Below are 23,840 nucleotides of genomic sequence, written 5' to 3'. Positions count from 1 at the left end.
CTTTGTTGCTGGGATTTGCTGCTGCAAGGCATTCTCATCTGGTAAACAGGTCACAGAGTGCCATATCCACTGCTGCCTGAGATAACGTGTGCCTGTGCTCTTCCTGTGATTTCCATTCCTCATTTTCTTCCTCCAGTGAACTGGAACTGTACATCCTTACTGAGTTCCAGGGGACGCTGGATGTGGAGGGACTGAGGCTCAGCTGAGGAGTGTTCAGCACTTGGGCAGATGGAAATGATGGGGAAAACACTGCACAGGAGACCCTGGGCTTCCTCAGGGCTCCAGGGGCCCTGCCAGCTGCACCCCTGGGGTTTTCATGCCCTAAAGCAGAGGTGTGGATGAGCTGCCCTCCTGGGGTCCTCTCATGTCCCGTTTTTTGCACTGATTTCCCTGGTGTTGGCTGCGAGCCAGCCCAGTGTGAAGGTGTAATTAGGCTGCCCATTTGTTAATGAAAATGGCAAGGCCAGCACTGAGCACATCCTGGCTGGTTTGATGCATTCCTGGCCAAGTGATCCAGATTTCTCCTCTGGTTTTTTTTGCCAAGACCTTGGTGCAGCTGTAAGGAGAAGCTCTCCTGCCTCAGAACCACACAGCAAGACCACCTTGCCCCTGTTTTTCCCTCCTGGAGACTCAGCCTAACTCTGGAAGCCCAAAGTATCTGTGTGAGGGGCTTGACCCCAGAGGCCAGCAGCAAGGCAAAGAAGGGGTGTGGGCAGGACTAATCCCCTGAAAGCTCCATGCCGTGTTCCCTGTTGCTCACACAAGGGAAATGAGACTTTCAGTTCAGCCTCAGGTTTGTTGGGAAGGAAGGAACAATTCAGGGATGCAGGGAATGGTAGTAACTTTCCTGTTCATGCTTCCTCTCTGTTCCCCCCTCTGCCCTTCATCCCTGATTCTGAGGGGCAAATTCCAGCTCTTTCCATCCTCTCTCTGAGCTGAAGTTGGCCTGAAGTATATTCCAGAGAGAGATGCAATCTGACATGCTGGAAACTCCCGAGTCCTTTCTGCTTCCATCCTAATCTCTTTTAAGATTGGGTATTAGTCATCCACACAAATATTGCTTCCTTCCTGACTTGCACATACAGTCAGTCCTTTCCAGGAGAAGAGCCAGAACCCAGGGGATGAGCTTGGGAAAACAGGAGAGCCAGGCCCACATCAGGCCCAGATTAAGATGTTGGGCAAGGCTTGTACAGCCACATCTGCAGGGTATTACATGGAGTATAAATGTCCATCTTCTCCTTGATGGCAGCAGCGTGAGGGTCCCTTTGTGGGGCTGGAGCCTCCAGCAACCTCTGTTGGGGCAGAGGAGACCCCATTTTAATAAAGTGGGGTCGTTTCTGTGAAGGTGCCAATCTGCAGGACCTTAACATCTCATCTCTACCCACGCTGCAATGCCACAGCAGGCCAAGGTTGTGAAATTCTGCGCTGCAGGAGGCCTGGTCAGAGGGTGATTTGAGACAGCCTGTCTGCAGCTGCACCCCAACATGACGAAACCAGGCTCAGGGAAACCATCAGAAAGCTCTGTGTGGTCTTCCCAGCAACACCTACGCTTCCCTGCCCGCCTGGGAGACAGGAGGAGTGTTTGGCTGCAGAAGGAGCTGCTTTGCAGAGAGGCTTTTGACCTAAGAGGGTTCCATATCTCCTGTTCCACTCCTCAGGGTGGGTGTGCTTTGCTGTCTGGTTAGGAGGTGGAACAGTAAATCCCGCTGTCCAAAAGGAAGGGGAAAAAAAAAGGAAAACAAAGAAGAATAGAAGGAGGAGGAAAGAAAAAACTAAAAAAGAAAAAGAAATGGAAGAAAAAAGCCTGTGTTCGTGGCCTGGGTGCTAATGAGCCCTCTCTGCAGCAAATGCAGTCAGGTCTTTAAGGTCCCAGTTTGAGTCAGGAGATTTAAATCAGGAGATTTAAACAGGTTAAGATTTCGTTCCAGAACTGCACGTACCCTGTTTAAAGTCAGGCATCTCCTCACCTTCTGTACTGGTGAGCAGGAAGAGAGTGAATTAAGGGCAAAATCCCAAGTTCTTACACCTTCACATGAATGCAAATACCCGGTGGTGTTCCACACAGCTTCATCCTCTGGGGTCCTGCTCCTGCTGGGACCACCAGAGCCCCCTCCTGATCAGCATTTCACAGGAGTGCCACGAGTGAGCTCCCTGAGAGAGGAGGAAAGCAAAGCCCAGAGCCACGTGGATGCCAAACACTGCTCTGTAAGGCTGCATTGCCTCCTCTGGGTGAGTTCTGCCTCGTGTTCCCTGCCCAGGCGGGCACATCTCTGTTGGGAGGTGTCTATCAGAGAGCTGGCACCCTTTTAGCTGAGCAGTACAAGCCATGCATCTTAAAATAAGTCATGCTGGTTTATGGTAGCTGGTAAAAATAAAGCCTTACTCGCACCAGCAGCTATAACAGCAGAGAGGATTTACGACTGAGTGGGTTTTTTCCAGGGTGGGCTGGCCACAGTCTGGTGATGGCCTTTTTATAACCATTATCAGCTCCCACACAGACCATGTCCATCTGTTACTTAATTTGAACGGAGACACTCCTAAGCTTTTGTTCACTAATCTCTCTTTGCACATCTACATTGTTCTCCAGCAGGGCAGCCCACCCCGGAGTCAAGGCTGAGCTCAGGGAGGTGCCATGGAAAAATGGAATAAAAAAGGCACGTGGCTCGCTGGGGTCACTGAGCAAACACAGCCCATCCACCTGCCTGCTCCCTCCTGTCAGCTCCAAGGGGCTTTCAGCCTCCACTTAGGGGCCAGAGCAAACACAGCACCAACATTTGGGCTGGAGGAAAGGAGTGGAAGTTAAAACCGAGTGCCACAAAACATTTATTCACCCTTTATAAATCCAGTCTTCATCTGTCACAAGTAGGTTTGCTGTTCCTGAAGTTCCACACAGACGGTTGGACAAAGGAAGCCCAAAAAAAAACTTCACCACAAAGTGCCTGAGACACTCTGGTCCCTCATTCCTGTGCCACGCTGTGCTGTCTGTCCTGCAGCACCTGCACAAGTCTGATTGTGGAATTGCAATGGGACACACTGGGAACAGAGAGGAGGGGGGATAAAGAGCCTGCAGCTCTGGAGACAAAAGGATGGATATTTCCAGGCAGATGGTGAGATGCTCCTGAAAGGGCTTATGGTGATTTCCTCAAAATGAGCTGAGGGCAGGAACGCAGCCTCCCCTCTCCTTGTCTTGCCCAATCCAGCTCTGTGTGGCTTCCTCTGCTCTTCCTCCGGAGGTTTCCCAAACATTTCACAGTCAGCTTCCTCCCTGCTGCACACACAGCGCTCTGAGAGGCAGGGCCAGCCCTGGGGCCAGCCTGGCTGCCCTTCCCAGCTCCCCTGCGCTGCTCTGTGCAGAGCTGGGCTGAGCTGGCCTTGTCCTTGCTGCTCCCGGCACCAAGGGTGGATGGACGGACGGACGATGGATGGAGGGATGGATGGAGGGATGGATGGAGGGATGGATGGATGGATGGATGGATGGATGGATGGATGATGGACGGATGGAGGGATGGGTGGATGGATGGATGGATGGATGGATGGATGGATGGATGGATGGATGATGGATGGACGGATGGATGGATGGATGGAGGGATGGATGGATGATGGATGGACGGATGGATGGATGGATGGAGGGATGGATGGATGGATGGATGGATGGATGGAGGGATGGATGGAGGGATGGATGGATGGATGGATGGATGGATGGATGGATGGATGGATGGATGGATGGATGGATGGATGGATGCTCCAGAGGCACCTCCAGACGGGCAGCCCTGAGGGTGCTGACATGCAGAGGGTTCAGCAAACATGTTTGAACACCCCACAACCCCTCACTCCTGCTGCACCGAGTAACCAGAACACAGGGATGCTTAACAAGGCATGTGGTTTATTGCAGCATTCCCACATGGCTTAGACACACTTTGAATTGCAAATCAAGCCAGGGCTCAGTGATGATGGACACCTCGAGCAAGGCGTATTTTTGTTGCTTTGGTGGGCAGGTGTTTAAATACAGCTGCGTGGTTTTGTACTGCCTGTGCCTGACAGTGCATTAACTAAAATTACTGTATCAGATAACGGCGAGCGCGGCTCCGAGCGGGGCTGCAGCGCAGGATGCTGCCAGCAACTTCTCCCAAACTCTCTCCTGGTCATCCCCTCCCTTTCCCTGGAACACATTACCTCACCTCCTCTTCAAATTTCTGCCTAGAGCTTTCAAAAAGACGTCGAGGTGGAAGGATATGGAAGGTCAGGCTTGGCTTTGAACAGTAGAAAGGAGATTTAACGCACAGAGTCGCCTCTAAAGCTGTTTTTTTTTCTTCAGTATAGCATTTTAAAATGATTCAGATACCATGAGTCACAGTAACAAGCATGGGCTGGATCTTTTTAGCTGAAAAAAAAAGAAGAAAAAAAAGTGCCATAAGAATATGCTATAGACTTCAGTGCCTTGTCCTGGATTCTATTTTGGAGAACTGATGACATTTGGGATTCAACCATATGTCTGGCTGAGTCTGCAGCACATACAGAGCTGGTAGGTATTCAGGAGGTTAGAACATAGAGATCTGGTAGGATTTGGGATTTTGCAGCCTATGGAGACCCGGTAGGAGCTGGGAGGTGCAGCACATATGGATCTGGTGGGAATTCAGGGAACATACGGCTGTGGTGGGTGCTGGTGCTGTGGCACACACGCTGCTCTGGAGAGAGAATGCAATTCCAGCTGTTCTCCAAACCCTGGCTGCTGAGGCAGCCTTTGAAGTGAGATTTCCATAGCACAAACCCTTTGCTGCTCATTTGTGCTGGGCTGGAAGGAGCCTGAAGGAACACCTTTTAGAAGGTGGCTTAAGCACTAATGATGATTTAACAGAAAACAAAACAAAGAGACAACCCTTGCCAACAGAGCAGGGTTTTAGAAAGGCATTCCTCTCTTGCTGTACAGTCTGTATGGTCAGTTCAGCTTTTTGTTTTGCTTTGCTGTCACCTTCTTTTAATTTAGAACATGCTACTTGCAGTATTCTGGCACACAGAGAGGAATAAATCTGCCTTAGCAGTGATTTAAGCAGCCACATTGATCTCTGCCCACGGTCAATACACGTAATAATGTCAGAACCTCTCACACAGTCTCCAAGGACTCAGCTTCTGTCTAAAATTTGTTGTCATCCTGCTTTGTGCCTGAGGGATAGACCTGAATCTCTTGTGTTTAGTGGGTGAGAAAAAGCCTGCTGTGAGCAGTTTCTGAAAAATGAGATGGGGCTGGAGTCTGATGGAGTCCTGCTGTCCTGGAGTGAATATTTCTGGAGCCATAACTCCCACAGAGGCACAGCTCTGTGGTTTTCTGTCCCCACCTTCAGCTGAACAGATATTCTAACTACAGCAGATGTAGGACTGTTGCCATGTGTATTTGATGGGACAGCACTTTTCCAGAAAGAGATATTGTGCAAGCAAAGATCCATAAAAATCTAAAACTGGTCCAGAGCAGGAGGCCAGCCAGAACCCACTCAGATCAGCTGAGTGCTCAGGCCTGGGCTCTCAGTTAAATTCTTGGTTCCAGAAGCAGCAGTCTCACAGCAGAGGCACTCAAATGCCGTGTTTCACTGTTGCTGGAAACATTTCCGAAGACTTCAAAAGGATTTTCCCCAAATTGTGCCTTGTCTTGTGGGAATTAGCAGCTTCCCATGCTCTGGGGGAGTGCTGGGATCAGTGGAATCTGTTTGTGCTCCTGAGGATCAGAGCTCCAGACAGAACACCTGGAGGATCAGGGGACTTTTTGCAAGAGCAGATAGTGACAAGACAAGGGGGGATGGATTCCAGCTGGCAGAATAGATTGGATAGATTGGATATTAGGACAAATTCCTCCCTGTGAGGGTGGGCAGGCCCTGGCACAGGTGCCCAGAGCAGCTGTGGCTGCCCCTGGATCCCTGGCAGTGCCCAAGGCCAGGCTGGAGCAGCCTGGGATGGTGGAAGGAGTCCCTGCCCATGGCAGGGGTGGGACTGGAGGATCTCTAAGGTCCCTTCCAACCCAAAGCATTCCATGATTCCGTGATGAACAGAGGGAAGGGAAAGCTTTGGCATCGTCTGGCACAATTCCCTGCTTTCAGGGGGGAGGTCTGGAAACAGCAACTCTTAGGAAAATGGACTCTGCTTCAAAACAGACGTGCAGAAATTACTGCTTAGGCCAGCTCCTGGCTGGGGAGGACCAAAGTCCAGAGCTCTGACAGCTCAGTTCAATACTGGATTTCTCCCAAATGCTGCATGACCCTGTCCAGTGCAGAAGGGGCAATGGTGGAAGAGTCCTGCTGGGAGCAGTTTGGGCTGGGCCAGCTATTAGTTAGCATCAGCTGGTGGCTTTTGTGTGAGAAACAAAGATTTTGGACACAAAGGCAGCTTTCTAAACCTTGCCAAACTCCAGCTCTCCCTGGTGGCCTTTGGGGTACCAGCACCGGGGCTCCCAGGAAAGTGTCAGCATTTAACAAACAGCGAGGAATAGGAACCAGCAGGGAACATTTCAACATTGCTGGGAGGATTTTAGGTGTTGAAGGCCCTCGAGCTTTCAGTGGGAGTGACTTTGCAGCTTTTGGGTGTTTCTCAGGCTGCTGCCAGAGGGATGTTGCCCCTGCACTTTCAATCTCTGCCCAAAAGCTTTCCCCCCTGAAAGCCAGCACAGGAATTTCCAGCTGTGTCATCATGCTGGAGATCATTTCTTCCTCCACATCTCCCTTCAGCTGCCTTTTCTGCTTTCTATCCATGTTTGTTATGGCTTTTTACTCTTAACCTTTAGCTACATCTCACGTCCCTGAGGCAGTGCTTTCTATCATTTTTAACCTTCTGTTTGATCAATGCCCAGCGAGCTCAGTGGGCACCCTTAGGTTTCCACAACCTTCTGATGGGATTTGTCACAGCAGAGCTGTTCATGTGGCCATGGCAGGCCCCTGCAGCTGATTATTTTGGCACTGATTCTACCATGGAACCTCCTCCTGGAAGGGCTTTGGAGCAGCCTGGTTTGGCAGCACCACAGTCTGCCTGAGAGGAGGAGAACCAGAACACCCAGTTCCAGAATATCCTGTCTGCCTCACTTTCCCCTTCCAGGGAACTCCCTGCTTGTTTCCCTCTCCCTCTGGGGAGCTGTTGGTGAATTGGGCACCCAGCAGAGCTGGGTGAGTGCTGCTGATACCTGCCCTGGTGGGGTGCACAGCAGAAGGGACATGGAAAGCAGATTTTTCAAGCTGAAATAATGTGCAAAAGAGGGAAGATGACTGGATTAAGTGGGAACACGTTGGTGCTCAGAGCAGGAAGGGAACAAGCAAGTTGGTGTTTAAGGAGCCTCACAGGGTTGCATGGCTGAGCCTTCTCCCCAGCCCTCTGGCTGGGGCTCTACCCAAAGAGCTGAACTCCTGTTTTCTCTGAATCGCAGTCCTCTTGTGATTTACTGCCTCACATTTTACATCACCACACTGGCAGTGCTTGCCAATGTAATCAGCATTTGTTAGAGGCCAGGCCTGGCCCATTCCATCTCCCAGGAACTGACTGGATCTCTGCAGCTTGGTCTGCTTCCTGTCTTTTCCTGACCATCAAGTTAATTTTCAAAATAAAGCTTTCACTCCTGCATTAGCACCGTTCCTTTCCCATCTAAATAAGCACAAGGCACAAGGAAATGGCTCGTGCTGGCACTGCCTTTGTGCCATTATGTTAATCTTCCTCTTTAATTGCTACTTCTAACAATTATATTTTCCTGTATTTACACCACAACTCCTAAATAAACTCAGGCCTGCTGGAGCTGTGCTGGTAGGCAGGAAGAGGTTTTGTCTGGGGAAGTCAGTCCTGGAGCTGGCCAGGATGATTTCTCAGCAGGCAGCCTGTTCCTAGCTGGGTGACTTATGAGCTGTGCTATTTCTTATTACCTTCTGTTTGTTTTTCCAGGCTGCAGACTCTTGGCTGTGGAGCTGACATCCAGCAACACCAAGCCCGTGGTGCAGGAATTCCAAAGTGAGTGCTGCCTGTGCTGCATCAGGCCAAACAATGGAGGAAAATCTGGCTCGTTGCTCACTGGTTCCTTAGGAGAACCAGAGCCTGGGATTCAGAGAAGTGCCTAAGAATGTGTCTGTGTCTCCTGTTTTAAATGGTTTATTGAGGTCCTCTGCAAGCCACTGGCATTGCAAAGTCTCTGCCTAAGTGCTTTCTTGAACTGGGTCCCAAAAGAAGGAAGAGCAGTTGCCTTGCAATTAATACGCAGAGAGACAAATTTATATTTTCTCTTGGCCCTCCTGCAGCGACCCTGGGACACTGGGAAGGCTCCTCAGCCCTGAGGGGGGCCTGGTTCTGCAGGGGAGGTGGGATGCCAGATGCTGCAGAGGGACAGGGCTTGCTGGGTTTCTCCAGTGCAGTTCTTCTGTCCCAGTCCATCCCCAGGGAGATGCTGCACCCCTGACTCACAGTGTGGCTCTGCTCAGCAGGACAGGGCTGTGGGCTCACCCTGACTGAAGGGTTTGTTTGCCATGAGCCCCAGCCTGCAGAGAACAGGGTGTTCATTTCTCTCCCGAGCTGATATCTGTTGGACTATTATTTTTGCTGGCCAAAATCCATCTTCCAATAGCTCCTGGAACCCAGCAGCGTTTCTGTTTGTGAGGCAGATGAAAGAGAAGGCTCTGCTTTGTGGGCAGCATCTCCTGATAAAACACTGAGGGAGAGTGCTCAAAGCAGAGCAAAAACACAGCTGCTTCCCATTAATCTGGATTGCCTCCATTTCTCCTGCTAGGTGTTGAGCTGTCCTGCATCATTAAATCCACGGTGACGCCAGATCCCCGAATCGAGTGGAAGAAAATCCGAGATGGAGAAACCTCTTACGTGTTTTTTGACAACAAAATGCAGGGTATGAAGACTCCTTGTTCTCAGACTTCCCAAACAGCTTTTAAACAGATTTTAGAAACAGCACAATGGGGAACAAACAAGCCTGTTAAAGGCAGGAGCTCTGGCTGTTTGGCTGCTTTCTTCTGGAACAGAGCTCAGCAGTTGAAGTGCAGGATGGAGAGGGAGCAGGATGTTTTTTCCTCCCTGCCTCATTATTGACAGGTCACAGTAGGGCGCCACAGGAGTGAGATCCTGCCTAGGAGATATTTTTGGGGTGAGAAAGGAATGATGCAGCTTCCCTTCTGTGGGTCCCAGCTTGGTCTCTGGGGGTCTGAGCTCTCAGGCACTGACCCCTCCTGTCTTTCCACGAATATCTGAGGGCTCCACCTGCACCTCAGCAGGGATCTGTGTGTCCAGGGGCCACTGCCCTCTTCTGAGGCAGCCCAGGGGTTTGCAGCATCCTGGGAGCATTACAGGAGCCTCTGGCTTGATAGGAGACCTCCAGTGCCAGTAGGGTTTGAGTCCATCTGGAATTACTCCAGCACTTCAGATGGGACCAAGAGCCACATCCAAATGCGTCTTCCAAAGGAGACAAGGCCTGAGGCTGTCTTGGAAGTTTGATTTTGCCACAGTGTTTGAGGTTTGGAGTGATGCTTTCCAGTTCATCCTCTGACATGGTTGGCAGCTTTGGTTTCCTTTGGGGCTTTCAGGCATGGAGTTCTTTGGCTCTGGAAAAGAGCCTGAGATCAGCCACTTAATTTATACACCCAGAGCACGTCTGGTTTTTAGTCTTGAGCCATTAGTCTTGATTCCCCTGCTTTTTTCTGTGATGGTTTTGGCTTCTTTTTCTCTGCCAGGGTCGGGATTAATACACGGGAGTCATTGTTTATGTTTGGACTCTGTTTATTATTTCTTATCTATTTACAGTCTCATGAGCCATGAGCTCTAACTAGAAAATTAGAGAAGTGAGGTAAAATGGAGTGCCTCTAACTCTTTCCAAGGTTATTTAAGTGCCAATTACCCAATAATGAAGTGACACCTGTATTATTTATATTTCTGACCCAATAATGACCACCCAAGGCCCACAGTTCAGACTTTTTTCACCCAGTTACAGAAAACCACCCAAACCCATAAAGAAGAAGGAAGAAGAAGGTGAAGAGGAAGGATGCAGACAATGCCCAAAGTCTTCCATCTTCACTCACATGTATTACTATACACTAAAATCTTAAATCTAAGTGTGAGATCACACACTTCTATTCAAACTGCACACCCACAACCCCAGTGCTATCACTCAATCTCGGGAGCTTGTTCCAAGGCCTCAAGTCAAATGTGGTGCTTGCTTGAGGGTCAGCACCTTTTAACACAAAAAGCCTGAAATTCTCAGCCTCCAGGGTTCCACCATTTCTCCTCTCTGTTTCCTGTGTGTCAGGAGACTTTGTGACCCGGGCAGAGATCCTGAGCAGGACGTCCCTGGTGATCAAGAACACCACGAGGATGGACACGGCCACGTACCGCTGCGAGGTGGCCGCGCCCGCCGACACCAAAACCATCGACGAGATCAACATCCAGCTCACCGTGCAAGGTATCCAACCCCCCACCTCTGCAGGGACAGCAGGGGCTGTGGGCATCTCCAGAGTCCAAAAAGTGACACTCTGGGGGGTCTAAAACAATGGAAAGTTTGGATGGTGCTAAGAAAGCACAGGATTGAGAAGTGATTTCGTGCCACTCACCTGGTTTGTGTCTTCCCGCAGTGAAACCCACAACTCCCAGATGCTCTGTGCCTAAAGCTGTCCCTGTGGGCAAATCAGCCTCTCTTCACTGCCACGAGAATGAAGGTTTCCCCAAGTCCACCTACAGCTGGTACCGCAACAGCGAGCCCCTGTCACCCGACAGCAAATCCAGCACCAAACCCCACAACTCCTCCTACAGCCTGAACCCCGCCACAGGCACTCTGGTAATGCCCTGACAGATCTGATCAAGCCTTGTTGGGCTGCACAGGTTATCTTTAAGGTTGCTTGTAAATTCAGGAAAACATGGCCTGGCTTTCAAGGAAGGAATAATTTGAAGAAGGTGAGGTGTGCCAGGGTCTGGGCGAGTTGGGAGAGGGAAGATTGATGGAAGAAGATCTTAGCAGAGATACATTTTTATACACATTTTTACAGCCTCACGGTGCCTTTTTTCTCATGTCACATCCCTTCCCTTTGTCCCTTTTCCCTCCCCAGGTTTTCCATGCAGTGCACAAAGGTGACACGGGGCGTTACTCCTGCATAGCAACAAACGATGCTGGCTTTGCCAAGTGTGAGGAGCAGGAGATGGAAGTCTGTGAGTGGCTCTCTGTACAGTTTTCATCCATTCTGGTTGATATATCACCATAAATAGATTGCCATCACCATCAGGAGTGAGGGGGGACATCCTGTAGCATTAATTCTTCCCTGCTTTCTCATAGCCCCAAACATAAGGAGATAAAAATAATCTGAAAATGGCAGGGAAACGTCAGATCATGAACAGATTTAATCTTGAACTTAGGGACTCACTAGTTCCCTATGAACTATTGCTTAAAATATTTGAGAGATGGCATTTTAGTGTGTGTGAAGCTGGAATGTTGCTGCTGCCCTAAAGAAGCACTGGGTGCTGGTGTCTCTCTTTGCCAGATGACCTCAATATCGGGGGGATAATCGGGGGAGTCCTGGTGGTCCTGGCAGTCCTGGTGCTCATCACTCTTGGGATCTGCTGTGCCTACAGAAGGGGATACTTTGCAAATGGCAAAGAGAATGGGGAAAGGTAAGCTGGGCTGCTTGGACAAGTCCCTGCACCCTCAGGTAGCATGGAGGAGTCTGAAGGGCGACAAAAATCAGTGGCTAAAAGGGATTTCAATGCCTGATTCCTCACCAAAGTCCACAGGCCAAGCCAGTCCTTGAGGCATCCAATGCCCTGCTGTAAAAGCCTGCAGCATCCAGGCTGATTTCATGGAATCAGCACAGAATCCCAGAGTGAACTGGGACCTTAGAGATCATCCAGCTCCAATCCCTGCCATGGACAGGGACATTTTTCACTAGACCAGGCTGCTCAGAGCTCCATCCAGCCTGGCCTCGGGCACTTCCAGGAATGGAAGGCATTTTCCTAAGGGAGAATTGTGGTGTGGATGGGAGCTGAGCTCTGAAATCCTCATCCTTTACACAGGAAAGGGGGCCCAGCACAACTAAATGCCTGCAGGTGTTTGTCCAGTAGCTCCTGTGCTGTTGGCAATAACGAGGGCCGTGGTTTAATGATCACAGCTCGCTGCACAATGAGTGTGAAGCATCAGGACATGCACAGGGGATGGATGCAGCAGAGCAGGCTCTCTACAGGAAGCCTCACTGGTTGTGAGGACCTAAATTTGGGATGAAAAACAGCCGCTCTGGAGCGCACAGGAAAATGTTAAAAACAACAGCATTAGCATCAGAGACAAGCCTCAATGTCCTTACAGAGTCTGGAGAGGAGATAATATATGCAAAGCCAAGATTCTCACCAGATAGATTTGTTCTGTGCTAAATGTTGCTTTTCAGTACAAGTCCTGTCTTGTTTTTCTCTGTGGCTTCGTTTGTTTTTCAGAAAAAGCTCTAAATATCCCATTTAAATGCAGCTGAGGGTTGGCATACACTGGACTTGACAGTCGTGTATAAATCCTGAGTTCCTGTGGGATTGCAAACAAGTGGTGCTTCCTTATAACTAAGAAAAATGCTGAAGGCTTCTGGCAGTGAAGGATTAAAATGAACTTTATAATTGCCACAAGAAACATAACAGGAGGCACAGAAAGGCAGTGACAGGCAGCAGAGCAGGAGAGCCCAGGAAGGAAATCAGTTTATCTCTTTGCAGTCTTTGGGAAACACACAGCAATCTTTTCACCCTGTGCTGAAGGGGAATTTAGACAAAATCCCAGTCATGGTAAATAATAGAATAAACACAGACCCCTCATTTGAAAAACAAACTGGGTTTCTCTCTGCTTGCTTCTCCCTCAGCTCCTCCTCCTCATTTCCATCTTCCCCAGCACCTCCCCTCCACAATCCCGCAGTCCTCCTGTCCCAGAAATGAGATTTTCCCCCTTTCTTTCAGCTACAAGACTCCAGCAAAGCCTGATGGCGTTAACTATATCCGGACAGATGATGAGGTAACAACACAGGGTTTGCATTTAGCATCTCTGGCAGGAGAGGAAGAGGGTGGGCAGAGGACGAGGAGCTTTCGGGGCCTACAGACTTTGTGAGAGTGGGCTCCACTCCGCAGCAGGGCTGGGGAACAGAGGGAAAACAGAAGGGTGAAGGCTGAGTCATTTCCTTCGAAATGAGGAACAGTTTAAGTTGCCTGAAGTGACTGATGCCAGGAGCTATCAGAGGCAGCTCTGTTATCTCGTGGCCTGACCCCCTTGGGATGAGTTTCATTGGATTAAGTGGGCAGGACGTGATGCTTTTACGAGAGAATTTGTATTTTGGGATTTGAGTAGATCACTGAGCTTAAGACCAGAAAAAGCCTCTCCCATTAGCAGAGATACTGGTGGGGGGATGAGGATGTCCCTGCCACGCCTTGGTGTGTGAGGAGGACGGGAGGAGGAGCTGGTGGAACTGGTGCCTCCCTCTCCTTCCCAGTGGGAAATGGGAGCTGCCTGGGCAGAATCCCCATGGTTACCCAGCTTGGATCGACCATTTGGGGGCAGCAGGAACAGAGAGCTGCCTGGAAAGCTGCTGGATCCTGCCCACACCCCAAACTGTTTCGTTGCAGGGTGACTTCAGACACAAGTCTTCATTTGTCATCTAAGATGCCGAAAGGAAACTGCAAACCAGCAAAAGCAAGTGTGAAAATACCTCCTCCAGGAACTCAAAGCAAGAGCAAAAGATTCATTAAGTGCGCTTGGAAGAGTTTGGAACACACAAGAACTCGATAGCTAGCTATCTGTTTATCCTTTTTTTTCTTTGCCAAAGTTTAAAGTAACTCCTCACTGCCCAACTCACGTCTCCCCTGCCTCTGGAGATACCAACAGGATCACCCAAACCTGTCCTTGGACTAAGGAAAGGTCTCAATCCTTCCCAAGAGCCTGGGCTGTGGAAGTTTGTGGAATTGCCTTCTCTTTGTGCTGCAGGGACACAGCCACTGTGTGCAAACCAAGCTTTAGGTAAACGTGTGGTAGACATGACCAGTAACGTGTTACTAGTGGACAAAAAAGGTGCTGATACAGCAGCAGATGGACTTCAAAGAGGGAGATTTTGGGGGATTTCCTCCCAGCTCATTGCCCAGGCCTGGCTGGTGACTTTTCCACATCTGTGACTGTCTTATGCTGGGCTCTGGTGCACGGGGGGTCTGTGGCCAGCCCCCAGTGGCAGTGAGAACCCCACTAATGCCCTCAGCCCTTGTGTAACACCCCCAAATGCTGTTATTTACCACGACCCCCCCGGGCAGGGGCACTGCCTGCTGGGCAGGGCTCAGTGCACGCAGGTAACCCCTCCTAATCTGCACAAAGCAGGCTTGGCTCCTGCGTCCTTCCGTGGGCAAAGAGGCTTAGAGGGGAGGCAGAGAACCAGTGCTAAGACATCCCTTTCAGGAAAATTAAAGCCAAATAATTTCCTGGGCCTAAGATTTGCCATAAAAGGTACTGAGAGATCCTCCAGCTTTTTTTACCTTCTCCAGTTTATTTTGTAAAACCCCGCCTTCTAAATTTTTTGCAAAGATCTATTTTGATTACTTCAGAAAAGGTAACATTTCTATTTAAAAGTGTAAATAACGTGATGCCAGCGGTGTTTGAGTAACGGAGCTATTTTTTTACTGTTGAAGCTACAGGAGAGGAGCTCACACGTTGGTATAGTGTGGCACTGTCAGAGCATATCAGTATTAGTGCAAGGTGTAACAAAAAGCTGCAGGTGGAACAGCATCTCTTTCCTCTTCAGCCAGCTTCAGCCATTTCCTTGTCACAAGAGGTCTTACCAGACACAGAACAGAGTCACTCAGGGATAGTTTTTGTAAATTTATGGCAGGAGCTATCAACTTTTTTTTATATGAAAAAAAACCCCAAACTTTTCTTGCCGGTGACCAACATTTTGTTTTTGTCGTGGCAAGAAACATCCAGGGATGGCTTTTGGACTCAGTTCCAAAGAGGTGACAGAGTGACTTCAGTGTTTGCTGCCCCTCTGCAAGTTCCCTAAAGCACTAACACAGTGTGACAGCTACAGCAGCTTGGCAGGTTTAAACCACATGGCCAAGGCCACCGATTCTGGGGTTGGGAAAGCAAAAGCTCAACACAAAAGCACTTTTATAGTGTCAGCTGAAATCTTCCTCTAGATGGTAAAGGAAAAAGGAAAAAAAAGAAAAAAAAAAGCAAAATCAACCAAATTTGGTTCTCTTGGCTTTAGAGAGAATGATGGGGAACATGTGTTTCCCAAAATATCCGTGTTGATGGTGTTGAACAGCATTGGGTGAGACCAGGCTGCAAGATGTGGATGCAACACTAGGACTGTGCTGTGGTTTAGGAAGTTTTTTAATGTAGCAGAATTTAGTGTTCTTGTATTTCCAATATAAATTGAGTTGTCTTAACTTTTCCTGTATACAGTATTTTGGATACTTGACGATTTGGACTGTTGGTGTTCTTTTTTTCCGTGTTCTGCTTTACTCTGCTTTGTTTCCCTTGCTGGACATGCCATTGCTGCATTTGTTTTGCCCAAACAAAGCATTGTCACTTGTCCCTTTGCCAGGGGAATTAAAGGCAAGGATGGGGCAGCCCCAACCATGGGTTTTTCTGTGGAACTCACACATCTCTGCTATTCTGCAGCTTCTCTCTGGTTCCCTCTCCTCAATGCCAGCTCTTCACCCAAACCCCCCAGTGCTGATTGCTGCCTCTAATTGTTCTGACATTCCTTTGCACCCTCTGGGCATCCCCTGCTCCTCCTCTGTGCTGCTTTCAGGGTGCCTGCAATAAAGGAGGGAGAGGAAAGGGTTGAAGCAAGGTAGCTCTGGGAGCACAATCTGCAGTCCCACCAAAGTCCCACAAACCAGCAGAGCTAAGAATCCAAACTTCATTTCTTTGGTTTTGTTTCCCAGTTCTAAAATGCACAGTGGCATCTCTAACGAGAGAAAGGGGAGATGATTCTCCTCCCCACCCAGCTCGTGAGAGCTGAGGGATGGAATTCATTGTATCCTTGTGAATAATATTCAGGTTTGTACTAATGTATTACGGTTAACTTTGCCAAGAATGTTTTACATAAATACCAAGCTATAAAGCATTCTTGTAGGGTTTTTTTGTTTGGGCTTGGTGGTGGTTTTCAAACAGCCAAATTATGGGAAGCCCCTGTTTTCAACTCAGTGAAATAAGGGAAAGTCTGTCAGAAAACTCACAGTGGATGGAGGTGACAAAGTCCTGTTTATCAGTTTATTCTTGGACATTTGTTCGTGGTTCTCCTCTGGAGAAGACAGGTTAAAACTCACAGGACTCATCTCAGATACTGCCCGAAGACTAAACATAGGTAGGAAATAAACTATCCCAATTTACCATTCAGAGTGGTTAAATAATAGCTTAAGGCAGGAGAGAAGGTACAAAAATAAATGGTTTGGCCATAGCTGACCATCGCTTAAGCCAAGGCCATTCCATACATCCTCTGTTCTCTGACTTTGAATTTGAGAATAAAGTTTAACCTCACTTGAAGGTCCCTCAGATCTTCAAAAGAGAGTAGGGAAAGTGGAGGCAGTGATGGGATTCCAGTGCAGGAGGCACTGCCTCTGTTCCCACTCCTGAGCAAACCCTGCCCCGTGCCTGGGGCTCGTGTCTGAGCTGGGCAAACCAGCAGGAATAAAACACACCCCAGCTCCAAGCTCCAGTGAAATCCAGGCCATGAGCTCTGTGATCAAAGTTAACATCACAAAAACTTCAGTGAGGTGCATGTGGCCCTCAGGGAGACCAGGGAAGGGTCAGATTTACCCAGGATATTTCTGATAAACACAGAGCACTTACCCACCTTGTCTGAGTCACTCATACCCTGCTTGCAGTCATGTCAAAATCTCTATTTAAAAGCTGCTAGGCCCAACATGAATTGAACTGAGGGCCCAAGATACCAGTGATGTGGTAGAAGAGACTAAGAGGCTGTAGAAATATACAGGGGAAAAAAAAATCATTTCTCTGTCAGCTGAAGAAAAGGGGAGACGCCGTGGGTGGAATTAATTCAGCAACCATTTATTTTCATCAAATGCTAATAGTTGGAAATAACATAGTTCAAGAATGGAAATATTCCATATAAAAAGAACATTAAGGCTGTTCATACACACAGGAGTTTGCACAACAAATAAGAGGTGATGTAGCGTGCAATTACCAGATTTAGGGGTGTGGCAGTGCCAAGCTGTTTTACCTTTGTTCAAATTAAAGCAACTCTATTATATAACCAAGAGGGACAATGAGGGATTGGGTGAGCAAACCCAGCCACTCACTGCCCTGCAAGCTGTGATAAATGCATTTATTGCCAAGCTTGTGGCAACATTAGGCCCTCACTTTTCCAAATGGACAAATTACACATCCTGAGAGTAAAAAGCCACCTCTCCTTTTATAGTGCAGCTCTGAGCCCTCCAGTGAGCTCTGCTGAGAGCAGCACTCAGAACCCACCCGTGTGCTAACGCAGGCTTTGCCCGTCTCCAGGACAATCCTGGGGAAAAGCCAGCTCGGAACAGGTGAGGAAGGATGTGACATCCAGGTGTGACTGCAGAGGGCTGGGGCACTCTGAGGCTGCGTGCTGGCTCCGTGAGCAGCCCAGGTGGGCTCAGCTCTCTGTCCTCAGTGGTGTTCTGCGCTGTGAGCGGCGCAGGGGCACGGCCCTGCTGCTCCTCCGGGCTGGGGATTCCACCTTCCACTCCCGAGGCCGGCACGGGCTGCAGGGAGGAAGCAGAACAAAGAACAACCCTGCATTTCAAGCCCCTGGCCAGCAGTGCAGTGGCTGCATTGCTGCATGGGGCTGCATTGGCAGTCCCAGACCCGAGCTGCACTTACGGTTTCTCCGGCGATGTCAAACAGATGATATCCCTTGGCCCGTCCTCAGCGCCCTTCTTCACTGCAAACAATACAGGGATTTTCATATTTTACAAAATGCCACATGTTTGGTCATTTGGGGTTGGATTTTTTCCCCTCCCCTCAGATAAGGATCACAGAGATGACTTGCCTGGAGCTGAACCGGGTGTGTGCGTCAAGCTGATGTAACTGACCCCAGCACCAAAAGTCAAGTCGTTAATGGTCTCTGGAAATAAAAAAAAAAAATAAAATTCACGTATTAGCAGCCTGTGACACAGCCAGAGGGCAAGGCATGCTGCTGTGCAATACTCAAGTGTCACAGAGCAAGTAAATCAGTTAATTGCAAACACACATATCCATCTCTTTCTCCCAGACCTCAGTGTCACCCACGCAGCCTCAAATCCCTGTGCTGAGTCTGATGGGCCACATCACCTCCAAACTGCAGCCTCACAGCCTCCCTGGCTGGAGGAAACCAGTGTGGGACCTTGGTCCTGTGCCCCTGTCCTGCCTGGCAGGGACAGCCACCCTTCCACTGAAGCTCTGCCATCTCTCCCAGCAACACGTTCCACCCAGACCAGTTGCTCTGCTTGCTCCAGGCAGAATTTGGGGCCCCTGAAAACTGCCAAAGGCCCTGAAGAGCTGCTCTGTGAGGAGCTGCCTGCATCCAGACAAGAGGAATCACTTGACAGGGGAGCTAGGTAGAATTTAGCTTGCCTGAATAGGCCCTGGTTGTCAGCTGTCTCTTTCCTGTCATTTATCTCAGGAGAGATGTCACAATATTCAGATTTTACTTAACTCAACGCTCTGTTTTATGCTCATGTTTCTCAGAACCTTTCACAAGGAATTAAGGTAGGAAGTGCTTTAAAGGGCAGGAGTTGGAAACTCAACTGAAAGGACTTCTCTTCACAGCTGAACTGGGTTTGCTCTTTAACTCCTGCCCTGTCCTGGAAGGGAATCACTGAAGCTTAGAGCACAAATCAAACTGGATCCATCTGCCTTAGCTCTGCCCTGCATCTCTCAGCACTGACCTGAGCCAGTGACTTTGTGCAGTGTGTGCCTGAAGAAGTTACCTTGGTAAGGAGACATTTATGGGGAAGGAAGGGAAAGAAAGGAGAAAGAGATGGTAAAAATGAAACGGAAAGGGGAAAAAACAGGGAAAAATGGGGAAGTCGGGCTTCCCATGCAGTATGGGAAGGTGGTATCTCCATAACATGTGTTTATGTACAATCCCCACTCACCCAGATCCACTGAAGCTGTTCCCAAAGCTCTGAGGAGCCCCACAGACAGAAGGGAAGAGAGAACACAGCCAGAACAGCTGAGCAAGACAGAAAGAGGGGACAGCTGCTCCCAACTTCTCAAGTACAAACCTGTTTACAAAGAACTGTGTCTCCAATAGGCTCAGAATGATCTACCAGAGGAATAAAATGTTTTATTCTGATTGTCTATCAGCCTGTGCCACCATACAGATGGCTCAACACACGCTGACTGAAGTGATGATCCTGCTCTGTACAGTTTGTCTCCCTGCTGAAGGACACATGCTGCCTCGAAGCAAAGCAGGAATTCAGCTCTAGTACCACTGCAGATTAACATTTTCCCTCCTTTTTCACCATATGGTGCTTTAAGAGCAACAGCCGTGCAAGCTTCCAGGAGACCACGGCGCTCAGAGAATCCTGCTCTCTAAAAACACTTTCTGCACGAAACCCCACTTTTTTTTTTTTTTGCTTGTTGCTCAGGCAGAGAGAAACATCGAGGCAGACAAGTGCAGCCCAGCACACGGGGAAGGGCAGGATCAGATTTTCCAGTGGCTGCACAGCAGTGCCTGCTCAGGGCTGTCAGGGGTTTCAGAGCGTGGCTCTCCCGTGTGTGAGCAGGGCAGGGCTGGGAGGGATCTCAGCTCCCTGGGGATCCCAGCCCCTTCCCAAGGCAGCCCCCAAACCTCAGGAGAGCTGAGCTGCCACACACTCACACCTGCAGCTCTCTCTCTCACAACTCTCTGCACCTGGCAGCACAGCAGAGGTGATCTAAAGGAGCTCAGCAGCAAATAGATGGAAAGGGAAAAGGGAGGGAGGGGATGTGCTGGAACCCAGCTCCATTTGGGTTTTACTCTGTCTCTGGTGCTTGCAGGGCTGTCAGAGCATTCCAACAGAACTGCCCCGGAAGGTTTGGCTGCAGGGGGCACAAGCAGAGACACAGTTTGTGTAGTGGACACTGCTCTCTGTGCATTTCCACTTCCATTTCCACAGCAGTAACCAAACCACATCACTCCTCCAGTTCTGAGTGTGGAACACACACACCCAGTGAGTGTGCAGGTTGTTAATCCCTCTGAGCAGGTCCCTGTGCTCTCCTGCAGCTGGCACAGCCCTGGGTCTGCTCGAGGAGCAGCTTGGGGCTCACCCCAGACCCTGTTTGGGCAACTCAGGGCAGGAAGGAGCCAACCTTGAGGATCCCCCTGTGCAGCAGAGTTCTGCAGCTCAGCCTAACCTTGCTGAGCTGTGCTTGCAGAGCCAAGGGAGTGCTCAGCCTTGCACCAGGGCAGGCTGGCAAGCAGCCACAACAACCTTCCCCTTCAGCACCCCAGAGTCCAGCAAGGAAGGAAGGGCGCTGTTACCTCAGCACCCCAAAATGAATCCCCTCCTGCACTGACCCTGTGAGACGCACATGGAGGCTCTGGGCTGTGCTGTCCCATGCACCAGGGGGTTCCAGGAGGGTTCTCCTGCACTGCAGGCACTTAGAGGAATAAATAACCCCTGGCCAGCAGCTCCTACTCACGCTCCGGGGTGCTGATCGCTCGCCCCGCCACGGCCACGTTTTCTCCACTGGACTGTTGGTTCAGGCTCTGGAAGGACACTGGAGGGACAACAAGGGAGTCACACTCAGACCTGCAGAGCACCCCAGGCCGCTCCTGGGTGCGTGCAGAGCACGGCAGAGCAGCGTGCAGCAGTGCCCACCTTGCTGGCTGCCAGCTGAGCTGGGTGCCTCAGAGGGAGCTGCCAGGCTCCTGCCCATGCTCTTGCTGCGCTGCTTGCTCCTGTCCTCCAGCGCCTTCCTGGCGGAGTTCAGGATGGCCAGCGTGCTCAGGGATGCTGCCCTAGGGCCACAAACAGCTCAGGAACTGCCATTTCCATCTAACAGCCCCCAGGAGATGCGTGAGAGAAGATCTGTCCCCTCCCAATCCCTCCTCAGCTTGAACACCAAGATTATGCTGCAGCTTTCAAACCGCCCTCGAAAGAACGGATCAGCAAAGCAATATAAACAGATATAAATTAAATATAGATATAAGTTAGATATAAAACATCATCAATACAAATATAAAACACCAGGTAACAAAGAGGAGCCCATACCTGCGAGCCAGTGGTGGCTGCTTCAGAGCATCAGCACGAGGAGTGGCAAACCCAGAGGGGGCAGAGGGAGGGATGGAGCCGGGGGTGGACGGCCTCCCACTCACAGAGGACTGAGCATTGTGATTGCTCTGGCCACCAGGAGATGCAGCTCTCTCCAGAGATGGAGATTGCTGTGGAAAACAGGAGAAAAGGTCGTGTCTGACAATGGGTACAAGGTAGAGAACCCTGCAAGGTGCTTGGACCTCGGTGTTTAAGAGCTGCCCTTTGTTTGATGGATGCAAAGGGTGCTGGGGAGAAAGAATTTATTGGCCAAATTTTTACCAAGCAGGGAACAGGGACACAAATGTCCTAGTTTAGCGGTCTATATATAAGTGCTCTTCTAAAGTCTACAGAGAAGTGAACTTCCAGGCTGGAAGTCATCTCATCTTAAGGCAGGGATCTAAAATAGTTCAGGACAATTGACTCAGGCACGTATTTATTACTTTACACTGAATTTAAGAGGATCTGCATGACTAGGACGGGTTTGAATTTCCACTTTGTAGACACCTGAAGTCAGACAAAGTGAACTCTTTCCTCTGTTACCAGCTCATCATTCTGGGAACAGAGAGAACACAACATTTAAGCCCAGCCAGTGCCAAATTAGACTTGGGTTTTCCTTTAAATTCAATTCTTTCTCCACTAATTTGCTGCTCCTCTTGGCTTTGTTTGTTGATGTTCTAAGCCTATTAAATTACTCTAAAACCAAAGCTGCTGTCAGGAACTACAAAGAGATATGAAAACCCTTCACAACCATCCTGCTCCAGGTGCTGGGGCAGGGTCCCCAGGCAGGGCTGGGTGTTGTGAGCACACGAATTGGAGCAGAGGAGACATGTACAGAGTTAAAGGCACCAACCACCTCCCCGTGGGCTGCTGAGAGCTGCTCCTGGTCTGACTCCTTCTCCCTGGCCAGCTGCTCTTCATATTTCTTCATGTCATACTCCAGCTCGGCCGCCAGCTGCTTGTCCACAGCAAAGAAGTCTTTGATTTCGTTTCGGTAATCTTGCATCATTTCCTGCAGCAACAAGGAATGTTTGGACCCTTTCAGAAATCTCCCCCGGCTACTGATTCACATCCCCATTCAGATCACAGCTGCTTGGGAGCAAAAGGAAACACCAGTTGGTGGAGCAGAGGTGTTTTTAACAGACTGAAGAGTTTCAGCTCCGATTTGTTCTCCAGAACGTGGAAAAGCTTTCCAGCATTTGAGCTTTCTTCCTGCCCACGTTCCACACCCAGCCTTATCTCCAATCCCTCCACCTCCCACATTATTTAACACAGTGGCAGTGTCACAACATCCTATCTTGTGAATTCCTCCCTCCCAAGGAGGCTCTTGGTTCTGGCAGTGGTTGCACACCCAGCACATCAGCTCCAGAGAGGATAAAACACCACGAGCAGCAAGACAACAGAAAACACTCCCCCTTACCCGCAGGCAGTTCATCAGGTCCTTGAGAGCTGGGCTCCTCTTCTGCTCCATCAAGGACTTGAGTGATGTGATTATTGGGATGATGTTTTCGATGAAATTCTTCTTTTGAACCTTTTTGTGAACGAGGCATGAACAATTACGAGAGGCAGCCAGGGAGAAGCCGCTCTGCAGCTGGCCCAAGTGAGAGCAGCTCTCCCTCCACAGCCAGGGAATCACTGTAATTAAGGCTGCTCTTACACCACACACATGCACAGAGGCTTTTAACCTAAGTGGAGCCTTTTCAGATGCATCACTAAGTCACTCAGCTCTCACAGTGAAGGCAAATTGCCCAGAGGTGCAGGAAAATCATTGTTCCGCTCAAATGCTTCACCAAGGAGAGGGGTGGGGAACGAATGCAGCTCAGCACAGCTCCCCTGGCTCCTGGGGAAATGCATTTCTGATCCCTGCAGCTCCACAACAAGCATCCCTCACAAATTCTGCCTTCATATTTTGCTTTACAAGCCACAGAGCTGCCCAGCTCTCCCCCCACAGTGCCCCTCACCTGTGAGATGAGCTTTTTCTGGGCCACCTGCATGACAGCATTGGCCATGGCCATCTCATCTTCATCAGGCTGAATGTCTTCCTCAGGTTTGGACCTCATACTTGAGAGCTTGATTTCTTTGCAGCTGAGGACTGCAAATGTATCAGAGAGCAGCTCACTGCCTTCCAGGTCCAAAGGAAGGACCTCATCCACAAAGCAGGCTGGAATACACAGGCAAGAAATAATTTGTTTTTCCAGAAGCAGCAGTGATGGGGAAGCCAGGACGATCAAACACCTGGATCAGGAGCTTTTATTCAGACCCCAGTTTTTTGTTTGCCAGATTTTTAAAGGCAGAGCCTTACCTAGAATGTTGTGGCTGATCTTGGTGGTGATGCTGAACCTCTGCTCATCCGTGAAATGGTCCAGCAGGAAGGTGTAGATCCTCATCCTCTTCTCCTTGTTCTCCTTCCCCTTCAGAGAGAAGAGCTGCTTCTCCCTGTGGCAGAGCACGACATTTTACAGAGGCCTAAATCACATTATGCGAGCTCCCAGGAATAATGAGACCTTAAATCAGCCAGGGATATTTGCATGTCACTTTTAAAACCCATAAACCCGTTAGGACAGCACACAGTCCTGCAAATTACCCACAGCAGTGTCACAGGGAAGGCAGGACACAGCCAC

General features: G+C 49.6%; 2 protein-coding genes across 7 annotated transcripts in view; one reads left to right on the top strand and one right to left on the bottom strand.

Annotated features, from left to right (window-relative positions):
* JAM3 (junctional adhesion molecule 3) overlaps nt 1-16,073 on the top strand; it is a 31,965-nt gene extending 15,892 nt beyond the window's left edge. The window contains exons 2-9 of the mRNA XM_063417750.1: nt 7,906-7,971; nt 8,741-8,854; nt 10,262-10,414; nt 10,584-10,786; nt 11,055-11,154; nt 11,484-11,613; nt 12,925-12,979; nt 13,585-16,073. Of these exons, the coding sequence (XP_063273820.1) occupies nt 7,906-7,971; nt 8,741-8,854; nt 10,262-10,414; nt 10,584-10,786; nt 11,055-11,154; nt 11,484-11,613; nt 12,925-12,979; nt 13,585-13,620 (857 nt within the window). The 3' untranslated portion in view covers nt 13,621-16,073. The remainder of the gene's footprint in view (nt 1-7,905; nt 7,972-8,740; nt 8,855-10,261; nt 10,415-10,583; nt 10,787-11,054; nt 11,155-11,483; nt 11,614-12,924; nt 12,980-13,584) is intronic.
* Nucleotides 16,074-16,202: 129 nt separating this feature from the next.
* The window catches only part of NCAPD3 (non-SMC condensin II complex subunit D3), a 33,589-nt gene continuing 25,951 nt past the window's right edge, over nt 16,203-23,840 (bottom strand). For 4 of the 6 annotated variants that reach the window (XM_063417744.1, XM_063417747.1, XM_063417746.1 and 1 more), the window contains exons 26-35: nt 23,522-23,655; nt 23,181-23,380; nt 22,640-22,750; nt 22,073-22,231; nt 21,181-21,350; nt 20,788-20,927; nt 20,609-20,686; nt 17,991-18,065; nt 17,822-17,882; nt 16,203-17,703 (exon numbers count right to left, since the gene is read on the bottom strand). In XM_063417744.1, coding sequence (XP_063273814.1) covers nt 17,595-17,703; nt 17,822-17,882; nt 17,991-18,065; nt 20,609-20,686; nt 20,788-20,927; nt 21,181-21,350; nt 22,073-22,231; nt 22,640-22,750; nt 23,181-23,380; nt 23,522-23,655 — 1,237 coding nt within the window. In that variant the 3' untranslated portion in view covers nt 16,203-17,594. The remainder of the gene's footprint in view (nt 17,704-17,821; nt 17,883-17,990; nt 18,066-20,608; nt 20,687-20,787; nt 20,928-21,180; nt 21,351-22,072; nt 22,232-22,639; nt 22,751-23,180; nt 23,381-23,521; nt 23,656-23,840) is intronic. The other 2 variants (XM_063417745.1, XM_063417749.1) reach the window with 1 other exon arrangement.

This window comes from Prinia subflava, chromosome 22 (assembly GCF_021018805.1).
Source record: "Prinia subflava isolate CZ2003 ecotype Zambia chromosome 22, Cam_Psub_1.2, whole genome shotgun sequence".
NCBI lineage: Eukaryota > Metazoa > Chordata > Aves > Passeriformes > Cisticolidae > Prinia > Prinia subflava.
This window is presented reverse-complemented; position numbering and strand designations above follow the sequence as displayed.